The 20,983-nt window shown below is 41.7% G+C and overlaps 1 protein-coding gene across 1 annotated transcript in view; it reads right to left on the bottom strand.

Moving 5' to 3' along the window:
• Window positions 1-3,292: 3,292 nt before the first annotated feature.
• Window positions 3,293-20,983, bottom strand: part of LOC133955608 (voltage-dependent calcium channel subunit alpha-2/delta-1) — a 60,045-nt gene continuing 42,354 nt past the window's right edge. The window contains exons 21-38 of the mRNA XM_062390530.1: window positions 20,426-20,487; window positions 19,917-19,993; window positions 17,152-17,212; window positions 16,674-16,765; window positions 15,715-15,796; window positions 15,311-15,373; window positions 14,621-14,724; window positions 13,988-14,077; window positions 13,813-13,880; window positions 13,371-13,409; window positions 12,212-12,283; window positions 10,521-10,673; window positions 10,119-10,171; window positions 9,425-9,480; window positions 9,156-9,285; window positions 8,274-8,386; window positions 7,412-7,494; window positions 3,293-5,468 (exon numbers count right to left, since the gene is read on the bottom strand). Of these exons, the coding sequence (XP_062246514.1) occupies window positions 5,358-5,468; window positions 7,412-7,494; window positions 8,274-8,386; window positions 9,156-9,285; window positions 9,425-9,480; window positions 10,119-10,171; window positions 10,521-10,673; window positions 12,212-12,283; window positions 13,371-13,409; window positions 13,813-13,880; window positions 13,988-14,077; window positions 14,621-14,724; window positions 15,311-15,373; window positions 15,715-15,796; window positions 16,674-16,765; window positions 17,152-17,212; window positions 19,917-19,993; window positions 20,426-20,487 (1,509 nt within the window). The 3' untranslated portion in view covers window positions 3,293-5,357. The remainder of the gene's footprint in view (window positions 5,469-7,411; window positions 7,495-8,273; window positions 8,387-9,155; window positions 9,286-9,424; window positions 9,481-10,118; window positions 10,172-10,520; window positions 10,674-12,211; window positions 12,284-13,370; window positions 13,410-13,812; window positions 13,881-13,987; window positions 14,078-14,620; window positions 14,725-15,310; window positions 15,374-15,714; window positions 15,797-16,673; window positions 16,766-17,151; window positions 17,213-19,916; window positions 19,994-20,425; window positions 20,488-20,983) is intronic.

Here is a 20,983-nt window from a genome sequence, read left to right as displayed (position 1 = left end):
CTGCAGATTCAGTCACGGGTCATGTTGTTGATGCAGCATCAATCCCATGTGTCACTTCCTGCAATTAGTGGAACAAGACCAAAAAAGCCACACACAGACTTTAACTTTACCATAGATGAGTCCTGTACAGTTCCAGCGAGAGGGTTATAGACTGGGTGAAATGCTCGCCCTTGGGGAACATAACACTAATGGTGCTTTGCAGAAATAGCTGCATAGGAGCAGCAGTTCAATAGAAAAGCTACTGGTGAAGAAAAACATCTGTGTTTATAAGAGGCTATTTGGCAATGATGTTTAATAAAAAAAAGTACCTGTCATTCAAATTACAAAGCTTCATTTGTGTCCGCCATCGTTGTGTTTGACATCAAAACAATACCAGAACAGCTGCATCAGCATCTGGAGAATAAATAACCAATCTGAAGTTTTACGCAAATCCCCAATTCAGCCCAATTATTTATACCATAGATTTGGATGCAGAAACAATGCTGATATGCCCAAAAGATTTATAGAAGATTACATTCCTACTTTCAGTAAATCCGTGTGTGCACGCATCTGCTGCCCTGCCAATTTGGCAACTCAACGTTAAACAGTAAGAAAATTACAGGAAAAATATGGTTGTTGAACACACAGATTAGGTAATAGTTTCAATGTTCAATTAAACGTTTCTGTCCAAATGAGAGGGGTTTAAATACCAGGATAAAATATAGACTTTCAGCCAGAGCTCAGAGACACATGCTTTAACTGTAAACCCACGGTTTGATTCTGGCCTTAATTTTCAGGTCTTCCCCTCTGACTGTTGACTGTCAACTGTCTTATGTAGGAACAATAAGAGGAGACAATAGAAAATGGAAGTAGTTGCGTGTGCTGAATTGACTCAGTTAAGCCGTAATTAGCACCTTCACCGAGATGTCAGAAATGAACTTGTAAGTTGTCGTAATGAGTGATGCTTAGAGCAACAGAAATAAGGAAGAGTGGAGTTCTTTCTCTTATTGTGGTTTCCTCGAGTATTCCAAGTAAATTAAAAAGGGCTGTAGAACTTGTCCCTGCTTTTACTTGCGTCTGTAACTTCTTAAGCCAGGCATGTTAAAGGCTATGACCTCGTCCCCATTTACTAGAGTATCCTGTTACAACCTCCCCTCTACATTATCGGCATATAGCACTCATACAAAGACCTCCCAGTCCGACACATCTCCAAGAAAAATAAACATCTTTATGCTCTCCACCCCGAACTGTGGCCATATTGTTTCTTAGATTACCATCACATAAACACAGATACCACCAAGTGAATAGCGCATCATGTACAACCACTCTGAGAATCTGGCGTCAGCATCTGGCTTTCCAATGGCTGCTCTGGGCATGAGATGGCAGAGCTGTCTGTGTCGATCAGGCCCCCAGAGGCGTCAAAAGATTAGAAACAGAGGGATCCTCAGGTCCTGGGTCTGAACTCATAGGGACACACTGGGCCGCGCCGCATGTGTCGTATTTCATGCAGTTAATTGCAGTTCATTCGGAGGGAGCTTCAGTTGTCTTTCTGAATCATGTGAAAAATGCATGTGTTTGTGTGTAACAGTTTGTACTCTACCATCGAGGATGAGGAAGTCCGCAAACAGGAAATAACTCGGCCATGGATTTGTTTTTTTAAAGAGCAATTATGTATTCTACTGGGAGCCCCATTTCTGCTGTACATTCATGTTTGTATGTACTGAATGCACTCATGTCAGTCTAGTGGGTTTAAGACTGAAATATTTTTCATATCATTAGAAATGTGAATTTGACATTATATAAAGTAGGCAATAGATAATAAAAAAAATTGCAATTTCTGTGAAGGTCGAGTGTGTAAGATGTAGGACTTTTGGCAGAAATTCTATGTAATATAATCCTTGTGATGTTTTCACAGTGTGTAATCATCTGAATCATCATCTAAAGGACACTACTGCATGAAGATGTGCATCCCCCAGTCTGTCGATAACAATCGAAGCCCCATTAGAACAAATTAATGGTTAAATATCTTCAGGGTCGGAAGATGCATGGCTTCATACTCTCTATAGCAATGGTATTTATTTTAGTACACAGGACTACTTTTCAGCTTCTGTTTGAAATTAAAAAGTGAGCTTGGGCTTGAAAAGATTTGGTGACCACTGATCAAATTGTACAAATTGTTGTTTTCTTCACCCTGGAATGGGGCTTTTATATTTAAATACCCATGTTAACATCTGGAGCAGGTTTTCTCTACGGAGGCTGCCATTTTTTTCACAGTAGCCCAGACTGGATAGACTAAAACTTTTTTAGTTTTTCAACTTAAGGCTACCACAGGTTCTCTTTCATGTCTGGAAGGGATGGGGTATTCAGCTGCAACATGCAACTTCACCACTAGATCTCAGTAAATTCTAGACACTGAAACTTTAAAACTGTAGAAGTTTCTACACTTTCATTTGTTTTCTTTAACCCTCAGAAGTAATCCGATTATACTCAACTACAAATGATATTTTAACAATGCCTGCTTTTATTTTAGCTGAAGTTCACTGATTTAACTTCTCACCTTCCTGCAGTGATGTGGTCGAGCACCTCAGACTGTGTGTTGACATCTCTGTTGGACGTGGTTACAGATGCAGCATGGTGAAATCACACCAATCAGAGATGCTGCTGGGTGTGGTCAGATGTGACAATGGTTTCTTTTAACCAGTATAGTGAAACACTGACTTTTTCAACCTGATGTTAGCGGCGTTCGGGCTAAAATTTAATTAGACATCAGAATGTTAAGTTTCCTAAAGAGTTAAAAATATATTGAAGTTGAAAAATATATTTGTAAGGTTAAAATGCATAAAATGTTATAATGTATGGTTGAAATTTCAGAACAATGGATGAAATGTTGAAAAGACTATGCAATTCAAAAGTCCATCTTTGGAGTTCAGGCAAAATAATATAAATCGATGAATTGCATTTAAAATATATTAAGATATAATGTAAAAATAAAATAGGATGTATAAAGCTTTGTTATACCTTCTTAATTATACTTGTTAATAATGGTGGTGCACTGGCGGCACCAGCAGCTACACCCCATAGTACTACTACTCATAGCTGGTTTAGCTTGATTGAATTTAAGGGGACTGTGAGGCCTTGGTCTATTGAGTGCAATTTGCAGATATATTTGAGAATCACCCCCGGGTTATACTTTTTTGTAACACAATGAGTTTTTATATCTCTCTGCAGGAGCGACGACGTGTTTGTTCTGCTCCCTCTGGAGTCAACTGGTCCAGCGTGTGATAAAAATTAAGCACCTCAGGTCATAACAATACAACACTTTTATTGTGAATATATTGTATTTGCACAATAATCAACACCGTATTATAAACATTTTTCTTTTCTTTCCATTTTATCTTTTATACAGTAAATAGTATTAGTGTACAAATGTATACAAAATTTATTCAGGCTAGTCAAGTTCCACAAAAGAGTAATTCATGTACAGTATTAAAGCACAATCAGATATCGGAGGGCCACGCACATGCCTGCACATAGACACGGGATCCCCGGGGTCAAACACAAGTCAACACACGACTTTGATAGACAGGCATAACCTGACCAGTCCATGCCAGCAGGTCACCATGAAGGCGCGGTGGAGAGAACTCCACTTTAATGTGTAAGATTGCAAAAAAGAAACAGAAAAACTAGAACACTTGTGTGTGATCTTTGTGACTTGTGGTGAGGTAAGGCTATATGCAGAATTACTACTGGCAGTAGTGTTTTGTTCAAAGTTCTCTCCAGCACGCCCTGATACTGACGGAGGCATGGACGGCGTTCAAACACAGAACAAGCTCATCCCATGACATTGCAGCGTTTCAACACTGAGCACTTCAGCATCTGCTTCACAGCACTTATAGAGAAACACAAATAAGAAACAAGCATACGGAGGGGAGTAGAGGAGAGGAGAAGAAAGAAACAGTCGTTTTGATATGCTGATCTCATTCACAAGTCATCTTGGCTCCTGAGTCTGGTGATCCGGAAAGGGAACAGAAACAGGACTAATAAAGAAGAAGTGATGGAACGCGAGCTCAGGTCTGGTTTAGGTTTGTTTTGAGCAAGGAGGGAAAATGACTTTCTTACATAATCCCCATCACTGGCTGTTTCTACTGTTGCCATACATTCGAATATCTGAAGCAGATTGGACCCATTTCAAAATGTCTAACGCCAAGAGCTACACTCTGCTATAATGCATGAAGCATTAGCATAGAAGCATATCATGATAAGAATGCATCTCTGATGCATTGCTTCATTCAAACAACAACACTTCTTGAGTTACTGTTTAGGCACTGGGAATCTGATGCATCAAATTGGAGACAACCAAAGCTGTCAGACCAAGAACGAACACACGTGACATTGTGATTTCCTAATAGATGTCAATTCACGTAGGCGATCTATCTATCTATCTATCTATCTATCTATCTATCTATCTATCTATCTATCTATCTATCTATCTATCTATCTATCTATCTATCTATCTATCTATCTATCTATCTATCTATCTATCTATCTATCTATCTATCTATTCATCTATCTATCTATTCAGCTAACATTCAGACTTGAATACTGGCATACACCCACATCTGAGTAATCCCTTAAAATAGACTGGCCTGCAGATTCTCTGTAGTATGTTTGTGTTTATCTGTGGTTCTTGTGGAGCTTTGGTGTCAGAGTACCGGTGTTGTCTTTAGCTCTGTACTGAGCACATGCTGCTACAATACAACACCTACCTATAGTCACAAAATGCTTGTTGATTTGGAGAACAAAACAAAATGAAATACATAAATAGTTAGTTACAGTACATTTCAAAATCACTCGAACGAAAATAAATATTCTTCATACTGTCATTGCACGGGTTTGTCGAAATAAACAATCATTACAGCATAAGGATTCATACGCAGTAGATATAATAAGCAACAAACAATACTGACAACTACACAAATCAATGCTGTCAGTGAACATACAGTCTTTGAATGGTATTTAGTTGGCATAGTGGGACAACGCTTCGCCTTCCACCAAATAGATCAAGAGAAACTAATGAGGCAGAATTAAAGGGTTTGGTTAGCTCTTACTCTTGCACCATAGGAGAGTATTAAGGAATATATCATGGACATGAGTGCAGCTGAGCACAGTAGATGTGTCTCTGTTTTTGAAACTCATGAGGAGGAAATGAATGAGCACCCTTTGGCATTGTGAAATGGAAATGCTGTTATTGGTCGTCTGAAAAAAAAAGAAAGGACGAAAAGAAAGTATTCTGCAGTGTCCTCTTGTGAAATGTGATCTTGATAGACGTCTGCGTAAATGAATGTGTGTGTGTGTGTGAGTGTACATGTGTGTTGGGGTCATGAGTGTCGTAAAGACGTGAAGAGCCACAGAAGCAGCAGTTGGAGCCCGAGCATTGGCCAGTGACACGGGCTTAGGCAGGTCCCTCCTCCGCACTCAGAATCATCCTCCTGTTGGACAGATCAGTTGTCAGTCAGTCGATCGATCGATGAATCAGATAAATCACTTCTCCTACAAACAGTAGCTCTCCCACAACACCACCGCCTCTTCTGCTGCTAACAACAATAAGGGGTTCAAGATCATTTTATATTGTAGAGTCTTATGTTATATACTTAATAACCGGATATAGTTTGACATTTTAGGAAAATAAAGTGAGGATATTATAGCTTAACACAAAGACTGAAAGCTCTCTGGCATAAATAAGCATATTTTCCAAATTGAGGAATTACTTTTAAATGCTCTTGTAGTTTAAGAGGTGTTCCAGACCACATTCTGCTTTCTGTGCCTATCCGTGTCTGTGTGTGTGTTTGTCCTCATACACCTGGCTATGACAGTGAGTGACTCGTGTCTGATGGGAGCATTCAGGATATCCATGCATGACAAAGGCCTAGGAGAAACGAGCTGGGAGTCGTCTGTTCGAAAAAGGAAAGCCATTTGAAGCTTCCTCTGTTTACTCCGGTGACAGAATGGACTGGCCTGGACACGAAGAGCTGAGCTCAAAGTAATCGGACGCATGGAAAGAGAAAAAAGAGACGCTGCCTTCTTTTTCTCTGTTCATCTACTTCCTCTGCCATTCCTACCCTTCCTTTAGCATAAACACGCAGGCACATGACCTAGTGGCCTGTTATATATGTGATATATGCCTTCACAACACAATCAAAGGCTGAGTCCACGGGAAATATTTTTTGTAAATTGTTCAAAGTTGGGTAGTAATTTGAATTGAATCTCATTAATGATTCATGCACTTTGATCTTTAACTGATTCAACTATTTAAAATTTCCATTAGATCTTGTTTGCTGCTGTATTTTAAGTGTTAATGTTGCATTGCGATCCCCTAAAACACTTAAAAGTAACTCGGAATGTGCTTTCCTATTTCTGCACTGTGTTTATTATAGAGCTAAATATAATGGGAGTTTATATATATATTTAGTTTTGTGCTGGTATTATTTGAGTGGTTCTGGAGATGGTGCTATTATTAAAATACTTTAACACATTTAACTGCCAAGATTCAATCTGCTCTCCATCTGTTAGGGTGTAAAATCAGACAAATAAAGAATAAAAAAGACAAATAAAAATAAATAAAACATGCCAATAGAATAAAAGATGTAGCATTCTGTTAGGAGCATGAGCATGCAACAAAGAAATACACACAGTTATTTGTTTACTTATTATAGTGGGTCGTAAATGGTCAATGCTACAGCAAACATACTGTAATCTATATGTAATGAGTAAATGTCACTAAATATCAATGTGATTTTGAGAGTTATTTAAGTTTTTCGTGAATGCAGGAAGCTTGAATGGCTATGAAATAGTTGAAATGGATAAAGATCCAACTATTAAATGTTAAATACTTCTTCAATAGATGTTAGGTTAACATCAAACCCAGTATAACATTGATTTATCACTGATTCACCTTTGATTAGGTTAGTGGTTAGACTCAGGGCAGAATAAGTGGTGAAGCTCCTACAGACACCAACCCTGAACTGAGCAGCAGAAACAAGACGAGCGGTGCGGAGCTCAGGGCAGAACCTCTGCTGATTGGACACAAGGGCTCATCCTACCAGACCAGAGCCGCAGCCATTGGGATGCAGAACCATAAAACAAGAGTGACAGATCATGAGCAAAGGAATCATAAAAAGCCAGTGAACAAAACAAACAATGCATGCAGGAAACAAAACAGTAGATCGAATTAAATGAATAAATCAAATCATCAAATATGGATCAGAGTGGAAGAGCAGGCAGTGGAACAAAGCTCTGAATCGACGACAGAAAACCTCAGTGCTGATTCAATCCAGGCCCGAAAGTGACAGAGGCCAACTGCGAAGCCTCAGTAAAAAGAGATGTTTCCAACAATATTCTCCATGAGAAGGCCCATGTGTGGTTGTTCCCTTACATTTTCATTGTTATCAAAACACGCATCCGGCCCTTTGCGGTATCTCGGGTTCTGAGCCAGCTCGCATGGATCTGGACCTTCGGCTGAAACCACATTCTCAGGAAAATGGGATTTACCAACAGCAGTGTGTATTTCACACATTTCACAGCAACAGTCAAATGACACGCAGACTTTGAATGAGTTTCAACTCCTCCACCTCTGCTAAAAGTATACAGATTTATAGTTCTCCAGATATTCCACGTTGTTGTGTAAACATAAGAGAGACAGTCATAGAAAGCTCTTACTAAACCCCTACTGCTGTGCTTGTTGCATTATGTGGTCAATCAGCATATATATATTAAAATCTTAAAGCCATATAAAGATGTTTTTATATATATATATATTCCGCGGGCCACAGCAGCATATGGAAGTAGGTGTATTACTAACTGGAAGCCCCCTGTTGTGACCCTATGTCGACCCCTGATGATGACACCTTTACTGTTACACCAGCAGGAAGCTTCACTCAATCCACATCTGTCAAACAGATATCCTGAATACATATACACACATTGTACATACACACAAACACACGCCTGCTCTTAACCTTAATTCAACCTGATGGCAGCACGCAGCCCGGATAAATTTAAACAAAGAAATTTAATCTGGGAGTAACCCGAGCCCGGCTTTCATATGCCGTGCATCTGGTTTACTGTTCACCCGTGAACATTCAGCAGGGACCTACTGCAAAGACCGTAGGTGTGTGTCCTTGTATTGAGCGTTTAAAGCTCTGCTGTCATATGGGGTGATGGATGGAGGGGCTGGAGAGAAGAAGAGAAGTGTAACTCTGTGCCTTTTTTTTTTAACGAGCTGAGTGAAAGGATACAGGGTTGTTCAGCCTGGCGAAGCGGCCTGGGGTCACACGACAAACACGTCGCCTTGGCATCGGTGATCAGGAACACCAGGTTGGTGTTTGGCAGCTTCTCGGCACGATACATCCTGGAGAGCCACACACACACAGATATAAATGTGACAAATATATAGTCCGTATTCATAAAGTAATATAGCTGTGAATGCAGCTCCAGTTGACATCCAATATATATATGCCCCACAGAAGATTGCATTTACATACAGAGTAAACACATCCCAGTATACATGTGCAGGTGTGCGGTTCAGCACAGTTGTATACACATTCGTACCTCTTCCCTGCTCCTAGGATTGTTCTTTTATGGTAGCCATGAAAGTTTCTGTGTCTGCAGTCGTTAACATTGGGGAGCAAAGCACCGGACACGTGGGACTCATAATACCCGGTAATTACAGCCATATTTAACCCCCTCAGACAGCACAAAGTGACACAAGAAAGGAGGTCAGCGCAAAGTAAATGTGCAGTGGTCCGTGAACGTGTGTATTTGTGAGTTTGAAGTGCAGCCAGAGAGAGAGAGAGAGAGAGAGAGATGGAAGAAAAGCAGATAAAAGAGCTTTGGTGCCTCCCTCTGCAATTCCGGTCACTGACAGATCAAGGTAATCTGTGGCTGATCAGAACCCATCAGAAAACAGCTGCCAGAAAACAGGCTGGAAAACAACCAGGAGGCCAGGAAACCAACACTGAGCTGGGGCCATCCCCACAGACCATTAAACAGGAGGATGTTCAGGAAGAAGATTCAGTAAGAGATGGAAACCCTTTAAACAATGCATTCACAACCCGAGTGGACAGCACCACTGAGATGAAGCATACAGTGTACACACACGTGCAGGAACATGCACGTACCTGGAGCAGTTTCCACAGTCCAGGACACCTGAGTAGGATCTTTCATCGTTGTCAAAAAAGTACTGAGTCTGCTCCGTGATACAGCTTTCCTTGAACATGGCGTCTGATATGTCTTCATCTGCTGACTCCACTGAAAAGGAGAGCCAGATTCAATACAGACAAGGAAGGGAAGGATTACTAACAATGTGTGAGGGGATTATCAACACTGTTTTCTTCTCAAAATGAGGCTGATGGTTATGTTTTACTCAGTCACAGCTTCTATTGCTCACCTGCTTCCAGAAGGTTGGGGAAAATCAGCCCATAGATGAGCTGCTGGACTATTGACCTAGACCCAGCAAATGAGAAAAACAAAAAAACAAATGAGTCATATATGAGTCAACACACCATCTTTAACTTATTTGAATTAAGCAACCAAACACCTTCTCCTCACATCTGTTTAAGGCTGAAATCACTTCTTGGGAATGATTGATCATTAGATTCCGAAAGCTGATTATATTGCATCTGGACAGACACACCGGTATTGATGCATGTTAAATGTTGTGTAACTGCCCTTGTGCGACTCTGACCGGGTGGCCAGCTTCATCCCTCAACCACAAACAAGCAAATGCACTAATCTACTTTAGTCTTGGAGAGACGGTGGACTAGTGGCAGAAAAATTGGACTATGGGCAGAAAATCAGGCTGGATGGTCTCTGGTTCGAATCCACGGAGTGACAACCATAAAACATTCCTGGATGGACAACACCTGGATAAGTCCAAGAGGACTCTCCCTACCCACTGTCTAAGTGCCCCTGAGCAAGGCACCTTACTCCCCCAACATCTGCTCCCCGGGCGCCGTGCTTTTGCATGTGTGTCTGTGCATGTGTGTGGGATTAATAAAAGTATCTTACCCCCACTCCCACAAACACAAAAAAAGTGAAAGAAACAAAAGGAAGAAGGAGACAGGCAGAACGTGAACGCTCACCAGGCAGCAGTTGAGGCCCACCACCCAACACTGAGCAAGTCTGCAATAGTAGGCTGGAGAGAAACAGGAGAAGAAAGTCAGAGAGAATAAATTCCAAGATAAACAAAAAGGAGAGGTCAAAATATCATGAAGCTTTTGTTTACTTTATGTATAAAATCATCAGCAGATCATGATTAAATCATGATCTCTCTTTCGGGTCATATCCCATCCCTTGACAAAGTTCTACAGAAATCAGTAGTAGTTTTTGCGTAATCCTTCTGACTAACAAACGAGAGACTAGAACATAACCTCATTGGCGGAGGTAGTTACAATATTACAAAGTTTTCTATCAACGTTTCTTTGTCCCGCCAAAGTAATTGCTGGTTTATTCTATCCATAAATGTGTAAATGTGAGTTTCTCACCACATAGACGGAGCGGGGTCCTGCTGCAGCCTTGCTGTCCTTCTCTGGGTCGCAGACTGACTGGTAGTCATAGGTCTTATTAAAGGAGTAAAGGGAAGTGTTGACCAGGTTGATCATCAGCACCGGGTCCACCTCGCCAAAGAACTGACCAATCTACATGAGTTAATGCACAAATCAGAAAACCAGTCAATAAAGGCAGTCTAAGAGTCTACTTGTACACAATAAACGCATCTTTGTCTTAGTCACCACCATCACCATAGCACGTGGGAAATTTGCATGTACACGTCAATCAGGACGAGCCCAGTGAGTTGTTTTTTCGACAGCCTGCCATGATTATGTCGTAGCGTGTGCCACTGCCATGACCTTTCACCCCTTAGATCGAGTAGATTAGGTGTAGCGTGGGTTCAACAGTGTCACCATGTGTTGATGTGATGTTGCTGTCAGTGTGACAGCTGGGTTTTCAACTCACTGAACCATGACGCCAGGTTAAAGGTGAAGCAGCGTAAGATAGAAGGAAGATTGCAAATAGAAGTCTCATGACGACAATCAGAACAGGTCACTTCAAAGTTTCAGAAGCAGCTTCAGACCAGGATGAGCAATCTGGGGTTTGTGGAAATAGTTTTGACAGGATTAACTAGTTTACAATATATATAAAAAACTGAATTAATCACTTTGTCTATCAAACTGCAACGATACAAGTTTTTGAATAGATGTGTTGGATTGGATATATTACAACGACCATTGTTTTGTATATGCAACATTCCGTCTTTTTCTTTACTTATTTTATTTTACATCTATTTTCTCTTTGTAATTTAGTTTGTAATGAGATACATGAGGCGCTTCAGATTAATTTAGTTTTCACCGTGAGTCCTATAAGAATGTTTTATTGAGACAAAACTCGAAAAAAATTGATGACCTGATGAAAGCCAAGGTCTTTGATCTTTTAGCTAAAAATAAAATAAAAATAGAATAATAGATAGCTGTTGATATACAATGGCATAAAGGCAGATAAATATTTGGCACGATCCCATTGGACACAAAACGTATGACAGGATGTGAAAATGCGATAGGAACGGGGCTTATTCAAAAAATTTGAAGAGCATAAACTCTATGCCAGACTATGTGACTGTTGGACTGGATCAAAGGGAACAGATGTCCTTTCTTTACTGACATGAAATGTTGCAAAACCCTCCGTATATCCTAACTCTGACACAAAGGGGCCTCCAGCAGCCTGAAAAAGTGGAGGCAACACAGCCTCGCTGACTTCCTGGATACACAGGGGACTCAGCTCACTGCAGCTTCCATGACTGACTAAAACCCATCAGAGCATTCCCTTTGATCGTCCTCCAGTGGCTAGTGCTTTACTTTACTGGAGAAATGGATGTTCTGTCGTCCTACAGGAGCTTTCAAACCGGTCTGCGCTAACAGGCCATTCTCATAATTTAGCCGAGCCATGAGCCCTTTATTTGACCTGTATGTAGGATTGATGGATTCCTGTGACGAAGGTAAGACGATCCGGAGTTGGAGAAATGGAAGAAATATGAATGTTGGCAAAGTCTTGATTTTGACTTAATATTTTATTGACTGATGATTTACTGATGATTACTGCTATCAGTGATGGTTCAGAGAAAAAGATAAGTGGTGCGTACGTGGCTATGATGAGATAAAGAGAGGGGCTGAGGGTTGCTCACCAGAGAGATGTACTCATCCTGATTGGACATGAGGAGAAACCCTCCATCGTCCAGGATCACACAGTCGACATGCTGCCAGGGGAAAAAGATGAAGGCTTTAAAAATGCTACAGATCCAAGTGGTCATGATGAAGTGGAAACTGAAAATCAGATTTTTTAGAGCAATGTATCAGTCTCGTAATCTAAAAGTCATAAATTGTAGCTTTAAACAGGTCATAAGTTTATTCCATTGGCAGACAGTTGGTCCACAGACCAGAAGATTGGTTGTTCGGTCCCCGGTTCACACAGTATGCAAGGACACGCCCAAGTCCTTATACAGGACACTGGACCCTAAACTGCCCCTGAGAGCTGTTCTGTTGCAATGTGAGGGATGTGTAACAAAAAAGTGCTGCTGTGTGAATGTGACTTGCAGTAAGAGCATGGTCACACATACTCGAATGAAGTAGTCGTGAACCTTCGCCCCCCCGTTCACTTCTACTCTGTGCAAGCCAGGGGGCCAATAAAACAATCACTCACTGTGGTGAAGCAAATCTGCAGCTGGCTTTGCATAAGTCACAGCCTTAAACAACAGCAGCGAGGTTGTTTGTTGTTGATCCCACTTGGCCATTGGTTGTAGTTTTCATTGTGAGCAAATGAGACTGAGTGGAACCAGTTGCTGCTGGTACTTAATGATAAACTGCTCCACTAAAGATATGCTCCCTGACTGGTAGTGAGTCAGGAGACTGGCAGTGAACATATGTAAACTGAAGATGTATCAATAATGAACTTCAGAGCACACCATCTGATATCTGTGTGCATCACATCCTGCACTGCACAAATTCAGAAAGCAACAATTTGTATTTCACTATGCAAGGCGACTATAAAATTGTAATTGCATTTGTGTATCTGTGATGTTGTCCTTAAGTGCTTTGAGTGGCCATTAAGATTAGATAAGTGAATATAAATACAGTCCATTTAGCAATATTGTAAAAAGAGAGAATAATCAAACATAAATAAGAATTACATTGCAGGCAAAGAACTTATCACAACTTTTCTTATCCTTTCATGGAAAATGAAAGTCCTAATCAAAACTGTTAGCGTAGCATAGAGAATGGTGATGATAAACATGTTCAAAGCAAAAGATGAAAATAGATTAGTTCCAATGAGCTGTATTTCTGTACCTTGTCGTTCTTCAGGCAGCCACAGATTTCATCCTTGCACTAAGAGGTAGAAAATAAAAAGTTAACCATTGGTGGAATGAGATTTTTCTCAATAATTGTCCGACAATTGAGCCACAACTTACACAGAGAAGCCAATTATACATCCAAAACCCATCTCCTGATTCCATGTTTCTATCCTTGTTAACTCTATAGCTTTTAGTAAAGCTGCACATCATTGAACATACTTTGGAAATTGTTGCTTGTTCAAGCACATTGTGTTTTTCAAAGATGCTTGGAAATAAAATAAAAAACTTAAGAAATCGTCATATTTATTGTTAGTGAGTGAAAAAAATACTACTGACAGGACAGACCAATGTCATGTAGCCAAGGCTAATTCCCTACGTGGCTAAACGTGTCAGAGATAGCTTATACAATGCAAATAACCTTTATCAACACAACTTACGTTCAGTTTCAGAGTAGCATTCATGAAAGAGTTCATCCAGAAGGAGACATTGAGTATCACTCCGACCACTGCAGAACCAAGCACAAAACAGACCGAGGGGTGAATGAGCTGTTGGATCTTTCCATTTGTGTGTCGCATCACAAGAGACACTCGGCCTGGTATCAGCCAAACGGACCTGCTGGTTTGAGTGTGACTTTGTCGATGGTGAGGTCCACTGACTTGCTCACGAGAATACAGGGCTCAGAAACCGGCTCTCTTCCCTCCGCTGCAGTTCAGACAGGACACACAAAGGAAGAGAAACGGCAATCATGGCAATTGTTCTGAAGTGATGTTGAAAAGTACACGAAGAGAACAAGCAGCCCCAGTTGGAATTCGGAAAATTGGTCGAATCTATTTTGGGAAATTCCGCACACTTTTAGCCGCTTGTAAGTTACGCCCGTGGAGTGGAGAGTCTGTCAGGCCGATACATGTGTCAATCCAGTCATGTGTGACTATGGCGGCGCTACACTGACATTTGCCTGTCCTGGTGTGTGTTAGACAGATCAGTGGTGATAGCAGGAAGAATACTGGAGTGGGAGGGAGGGGCGGCCAGGGATGAGTGCTGAAAGACACAGCGGGGAGAGATGAAGGATTAAAGAGAGTGATATCAGAGGCCTGAGAGTGTGATCTCTGCCAGCAGGGTTGGGATGACGTCCAAAGGCAGGAGAGCGCAGGATAGGCACGGTGCCAGACCACACTGTGGATCATCGTGCACGGGAACGTGTGCACACATACACATCCTTTGACCCCTTTCAAAAAAAAAACTTACTGTTGAAAGCTGGAGCTGTGAAAATATAAATTTCATTGTCCAGGGTCCTTTTGTAGAAACTGGACTCGTACGGCTCATGATTCTCGCTCCACTCTTCCGCAGCACTGGAAACATTAATATAGACATAATGTTATATACAGACAGTTATATGCATTAAACACACAAGTGAATGTGTTTGATCTATCTGAACACTTTATATTTTAGTCTGAAGCCAACTGTTAGTCATCGAAGACAGTGCAGCTGATATATGACAAGGGCATGATCCATTAAAAGCAATAACCATTTCATTTTTTTTTTTATTGTCAGGAGGAATACACATTCATCTTCTGCTGGAATGTTTTATTCTGGCAAAGCGGAGGCCCCCAAATATAGTTCAGACTCAAGCAGCTGAGAGGAAATTGAGGAAAATGAGCTGCATTTGGCTGCTGGATTTGTGGATTTGACCCACGTCCCGTACGGGCCTGGCAAGCTCCGGGGTTTCAGCTGAAAGTGTCTCATCCTCCTTGTTCTGGAAAGTAACCCAGTGGGGCAGGTGAGAAAACGAGCCAAAAGTGCTAAACCTAAGAGCATTGCAGTCGGTGTCCGTTTCATCTCACATCACGGAGACATTTGGACAAAAGTGGCTGTGCTATTTGAAAACGCGGGAGCTAATTCTAGATGTGAAAGCTGAGAGGCGAGAGGAGAGAGTACCTTCGTGGGTAGAGCCGCGTGATTCCTCCATCTGTGGCCACAAACCTGGCGACAATCCCATCCCTGAGCGCGAGGGGAAAACAACAGCCAATCAGACATCATGTGAATCACGCAGTTGCAAAATTGCATCTCTACATCCCCTAATGTTAAACAGATACCCTGTGTGTGAAAGGAGGCAAAGCAGGAGAGGAAAAACAGATGTAATAATTCTACTTTCTTTGCACGTCTTGGCAGAGCTCGGTGTGTTTGGGTCTGATATGCATTTTGTGCGTTTGCTTTCATCGCATTTCACTGGTTGGAAAACTGGCTCAGTCATGAAATAGGCATCAGTTAAAACATTTGTTAATAAAGCCTGAGAACAACTGTTTGCATCGCAGAGACGAGCTGAAAGGATTCACACTTACACACTCTGCTCATTCCAAAGTTTAACCAGTTCAGCCGTCAGACCTGCGTCCAGGATCAGCCGACTCACCAGGGACACGTTACCTGTAAGACACATTTTACAACACCACAATGACGGCGCTTGAGAGAGAAATATGGCAATGGAGGCAATGGCAGCCTGTTGTTTAAAATATGGACGGGGCCAAAATGAAAAACAAACGATGTGCTTTTGGCTTGCTGCAGTAAATCTGTTCAACGGCCAACAGTGAGAATAATGGGAAGACTAGTGATTAAGTGAATGAAGGTGAAGGTCCGGCTCTGAGAAAGAGCAGGTGTGTTTAACCAAATCTTCTCCTCAGACACATGAGGGGGGGAAATTATATTGTCAGGAAATCATGAAGTGGGGAGACGTGAGGAACTGGCTGTTGTAGCTTCAGGAGAGAGGTGTTAACAGCGTATTGAATTGACTAGAAAAGTGCTTTTAGGAGAATGATATGTGTGTATTAAGTTCAAAGTAGTTCCAACACATCGTCTATATTGAGCACTGTTTTAAATCATCTCCATAACTCCATAACTTTTCATGAAGACTCAACATAATGCACAGGCTGTAGCAACAAAAGCATTAACGCCTGAGTGTAAGACTTGAACGGATCAAGGATACCTCGATCCATTAGCCTGATGACGGTGGTGAGCCATACTAGGCGTGGGATCCATTAGATGATAATGAATCAAACATTGTGAGTCACTGTGTAGCATGACAGCATCAGGCTTCTAGGAAACCCAGTCGATGTGGCTGATGTCACGGTGCTTATAGACAACACTAATCTAATAAGCCGAGTCACGCTTTGACCTTCAGCTGTTGACCATTGTGAGATCAGGGTGGAATTCTACCGAGACGGTCAATAAAACGTATCAGGCACGAGTGCGTACTCAAAAACTTCCACTCTTATTTCTGCACACATCAGTATGCAACATGACTCACATGCTTCTGGAGGAGTTCTTTCGATGTACTGGTTGAAGTCCAGGAGAAACTGGGTGTTGTTGAGGGACAGCTTCAGCTCTTTGCAGTACTCCCTGAAGAAACATTACAGATCAGTTTCAATCCATGCGACCCAGATAGCATCTGGCCTCCTCGTGGCCCGGACAGAATGCACGCAAACCTAAAACAGCAAATGTTGCCCAAGTTTTTTGTGGGTGTGTTTGTTTATCGGCGAACATGCGGTGCTCTCTAGGAAAAGTGCAATCCTGATGTTAACCCTAAAGTGGCCCAAGGGGTAAATGGTGAATATGGCCCAGACCTGGCAAACAGGAGTGGGCTGCTCCCTGTGGTATACGGGCCAGAAGACAGGGTGGCAGTGTGACTGTGTGGCCCAGAACTACTTTGCTATGTGGGAACTTATTCATTCTCAGCGTTTGTTCACAATGGAAGGGGGCTGTACAGTAGAGTAAGGGTCACTCACCTCGGAGCGATGTAGGTGTGACCGAATTCATCAAACCTATCCAGCTGCATTGTCTCCATAGCTTTTGGAAAACACAGAAACATCTGGTTCAGGCTTATAATTGACAGAACTGTGAAGTATCCCACTTTATATCACCACAGTGGGTAGATCACAGTGAGTGCAATGGAGACTATTCTCGATTTATGAAATGATACAACAAAATCCCACTGGTATTCATGCTGTGAGATTTTTTTGGAGTCCGGGCTCACATGACAATTAGATGGTCATATCATATTTAAAAGAAAATGCAGCTTGATACATGGACACATGTAGTGCACATAATCTATCTATCTTAATGCCCCCCCGCCCCCTTACATGCATACAAACACATGAACGGACACATACAATATTGGCCAGATATGTGGTGATGAATGAAGGTAGAGAGAGTGGATAGAAGTGCAGCGGGGGGGCATGAGAGAAAAACTGACTGAGAAATACTTGCCTCCTTGCCCTGTTGTGACCCCAGGGAGAGCGAGAGGAGGGGAGGAGAAAAAAAGGGGGGGGGGGGGCAAAGGATGATAAAAATCCATTCATCATGTTAGAAGTGATGTCATACCTCGGAAAATCGGCTGAAACTCATGAATATTTCTAAAAACTAGTAATAAGATAATAACCTGCAGTGGAAACACAATATATCCAAAAGACAAACTTTAAATACAAAGAAAGATGGTGTGTACTTTCTAGGAACATGGAAAATGAAATGATAAGTATGGAGCTATATTAAGACAACAACATGTAAACATAGAGTAGTAATAAAAGGAAATTACTTCAGTCAATGCGTTGTCTGCCCTGGCTCTGGATTTCATTTAAAATACTGTCTGGTAATTCTTATCTCGTAAATGACATGACAGGCACCGATGGCCATCAGTCACTGCTCTCTTAAACTGAAGACAGTTTGGACTTGGCCTTTAAAATATATGAAGTCGTGCGGTGCAGTCTGCAAAAACAATTACGGAGCACTGAGCCTCCTCGGGGTCATGGAAATCTGGTGCAGGATGAAACAATGTTCTCCACATAAAACATAACAGGCAGATTCATTGTCCTTCTGACACTAAGGACTAAGCGGGGTGTCGATAAGTCCAATTGCTTTCCACACCATACTCTTGCTCTCTATTCTTTGCTCTTTAATTCCCTGTCACCGTCTCTCAACAATCCCCAGTATCAGGTCATTTATTCAGCGAATACTGTACTTTAACTGAATGGGTGAGAAAAAGAAAAACAACCTCTAAGTTCATCCATCACACCCTTGGCGGAGGAACCTCCCTCATGTATTAGCAGGGCAGGTGGCTGCAGGAAGCACCTACTGCAGGGAAGTGGTAAGATGGATCGAGGTAGAGGTGGTCTGGCTCCAGCCTGAAACTCTACACGGCTGTACAGAGAACTTTAGAGTCCCCAAATCCCTATCGGAGCGGTCTGTGGCAGCAAGGCATGGTTTGTTACTTTCTTTAACAGGCCTGTAAACGTTCTGACAGCCTTTATGGCACAGTGACAGACTCGTTATGGCAGAGATGGAGTGATGCACGGGCCGGAGCGCTCAGTCTCATCTGCTGGAATAACTCCGCCATTAGGAGTTTGGGTTTTGTGGCGTCACATCAAAGTTATGAAAAATTCACTAAAGCCAGATGGTTCTGTGCTGAATCCTGTGTTTTTCTGCTAATTACAGCCCTTGATCAAAGCATCCATCCGGACTTCTATAAAGGCATCATTAGCATTCATGCTCCACTGTCGCCCATCACTAAATACGTTGTGAAATACAACCATGCAAGCAAGTAAAGTAAGTAAAGTAAAAAATATGCTTGTGCAGGAGAACAGTTAGTACTTGCCCCAAGTAGAAGCTGTAAAATCCAGCGAAGAGGCAGCAGAGAAGGGAACATGTGGCATCAGACAATGCATGAAAAGATACAAATTGTGACAGTTGCATGCACAGCTCAGTGTGGGTGTTTGTCATTGAGTTTTATCCTTGTGATTTATGAGAAAATATTAGTTGTGTTTTGAGCTGTTAGGAGAAGCACCATCGGTGAATCATTCAGCGAGACAGCCTTGAGAGCGCAAAGAAATAAACTGAAGTAGAAGAGACAAAAATGGAGGGAGGGAAGAGAGATGTGCTCGGAGAAATAAAGAGAACGAGGTGAGGACAGATTTACAGATTAGATAAAGAGACAGAAAAAAGCAGAGACCCTGACACAGAGAGAGAAAAAAATCTAAAAGTTAAGTCTGTCTGTTCCCCCCTGAAGATGAGCCTGAGGACAAGGAATTATAGAGACAGAATTACTGGACTATACTGAAAAAGAGTGCAGGAGAAGATAAGAGAAGAATGGTACTGTAGGCGAGGCGATAACGAGCAGGGGGAGGAGGTGAGGGAGGTTTCGTCTTGTCCTGAGCCAGGAGGAGGGCCAGTCGACGGGAGTGAAGAAGAAGAAGAGGAGGGCGAAATGTGGACAAGATCAAAAGAGCCAGTGCTTTGGGCTGGGTCGGGCGAAGGGGGGGGGGCATGTGGATGAGTGTGTGTGGGAGTGAGGGGCCGACTGACCAGCGGGTTACACTACAAAAGAAAAGCACAGCGGGATGCGCTGATCTGAGCAGCGAACACAGAGGAGTGGCTCCGGCGACGAGCAAGAAATACAAAGCAAGTGGAGACACTCAAGTGCACAACCCAAAGACTGTGGCTGAGATACTGGAGCTGCACGTGTAGGACAAATAAAACCTGATTGATGTGTTATACTCACACATAGCTTCTTTCATGTCTTCCCCTAGTTTAGCTTGAATGAAGTGTTCACTGTATTTAGGCAGGGCGAGAGCCAGGCTGCAGAAGAGACAAACAGTCAGAGTGATGAGGATGATGATGATGATGATGCTGATGATGGCATTTTATGGAAGTTATTAGAATTATGTATTTGTTTTGGACACTCTCCAACTCTTACACTCTTCTCCAGGTCAAATTGACAATTCAATAACTTCCAAAATGTTTTGTGAAGCACTTTAAAAAGTGATGATAATGTATTTTTAGAAAAGATGCACATCCAAAGTCCATGATTAAAGCGCAAATATAACTTCTTACTATTGATTTTTTTCCTGTTAACCAAACACAGTCTGGTGTTAGAGACAAGAGAGCGACCCCTGTTGGTTCAAACTGTGTCCTCCATCAGCAGCAGGGCTCTTGCTGCTGGCAGTGGGTCGTCCTCAGTCGAACAGCCTAATGAAGTGTTACAACATATTACAGACTTGGCTCCCTCACCTGTAATCTGTTCCATTGACTGGAGCCCATGTGTAGGTCCGGTTTCCTCTATCTATGTATCTCTGCCAGAGATAATAAAACACACAAGAACTGGCATCAGAACTGATTTGTTTTGCTAATGTCACGTCATTTTTTGGGGGTTAGGGCTTTTTTAAAATCATTTAATGCTAAAAGCCCCAACATGATCAGTATTTATGAACATATTGAGATTTTTATTTTCGATTGATCAAAAACAACCCAAAACATGATCCATATATTTGTCTTAATTTATTTTTTCATTTTAATTTCATTTTCATTGTTTCTTATCATTAAGTATATTAGTGGCTTGTATTCTATTGTCAAGTCAAAAATACCAGTGACCTGCTCTTCTTGTAGCAAGGTAACTTTAATCGGCATATAATGCTGGTGGAGAGAATAAGGTTTACATGTCTTAAATGTAGCTTTAATGATGACATATTGGTTAAGTAAAAAAAACAATAACCTTAATCTGATATTAACATAGATTGACAAATTGGCAAAAAACACTCCATTGTAGGTACAACACTATCTACATACATG

Source organism: Platichthys flesus, chromosome 6, assembly GCF_949316205.1.
Source record: "Platichthys flesus chromosome 6, fPlaFle2.1, whole genome shotgun sequence".
Classification (NCBI taxonomy): Eukaryota; Metazoa; Chordata; class Actinopteri; order Pleuronectiformes; family Pleuronectidae; genus Platichthys; species Platichthys flesus.
Note: the sequence above shows the minus strand (reverse complement) of the source record. Positions and strands in the feature narration are given on the sequence as shown.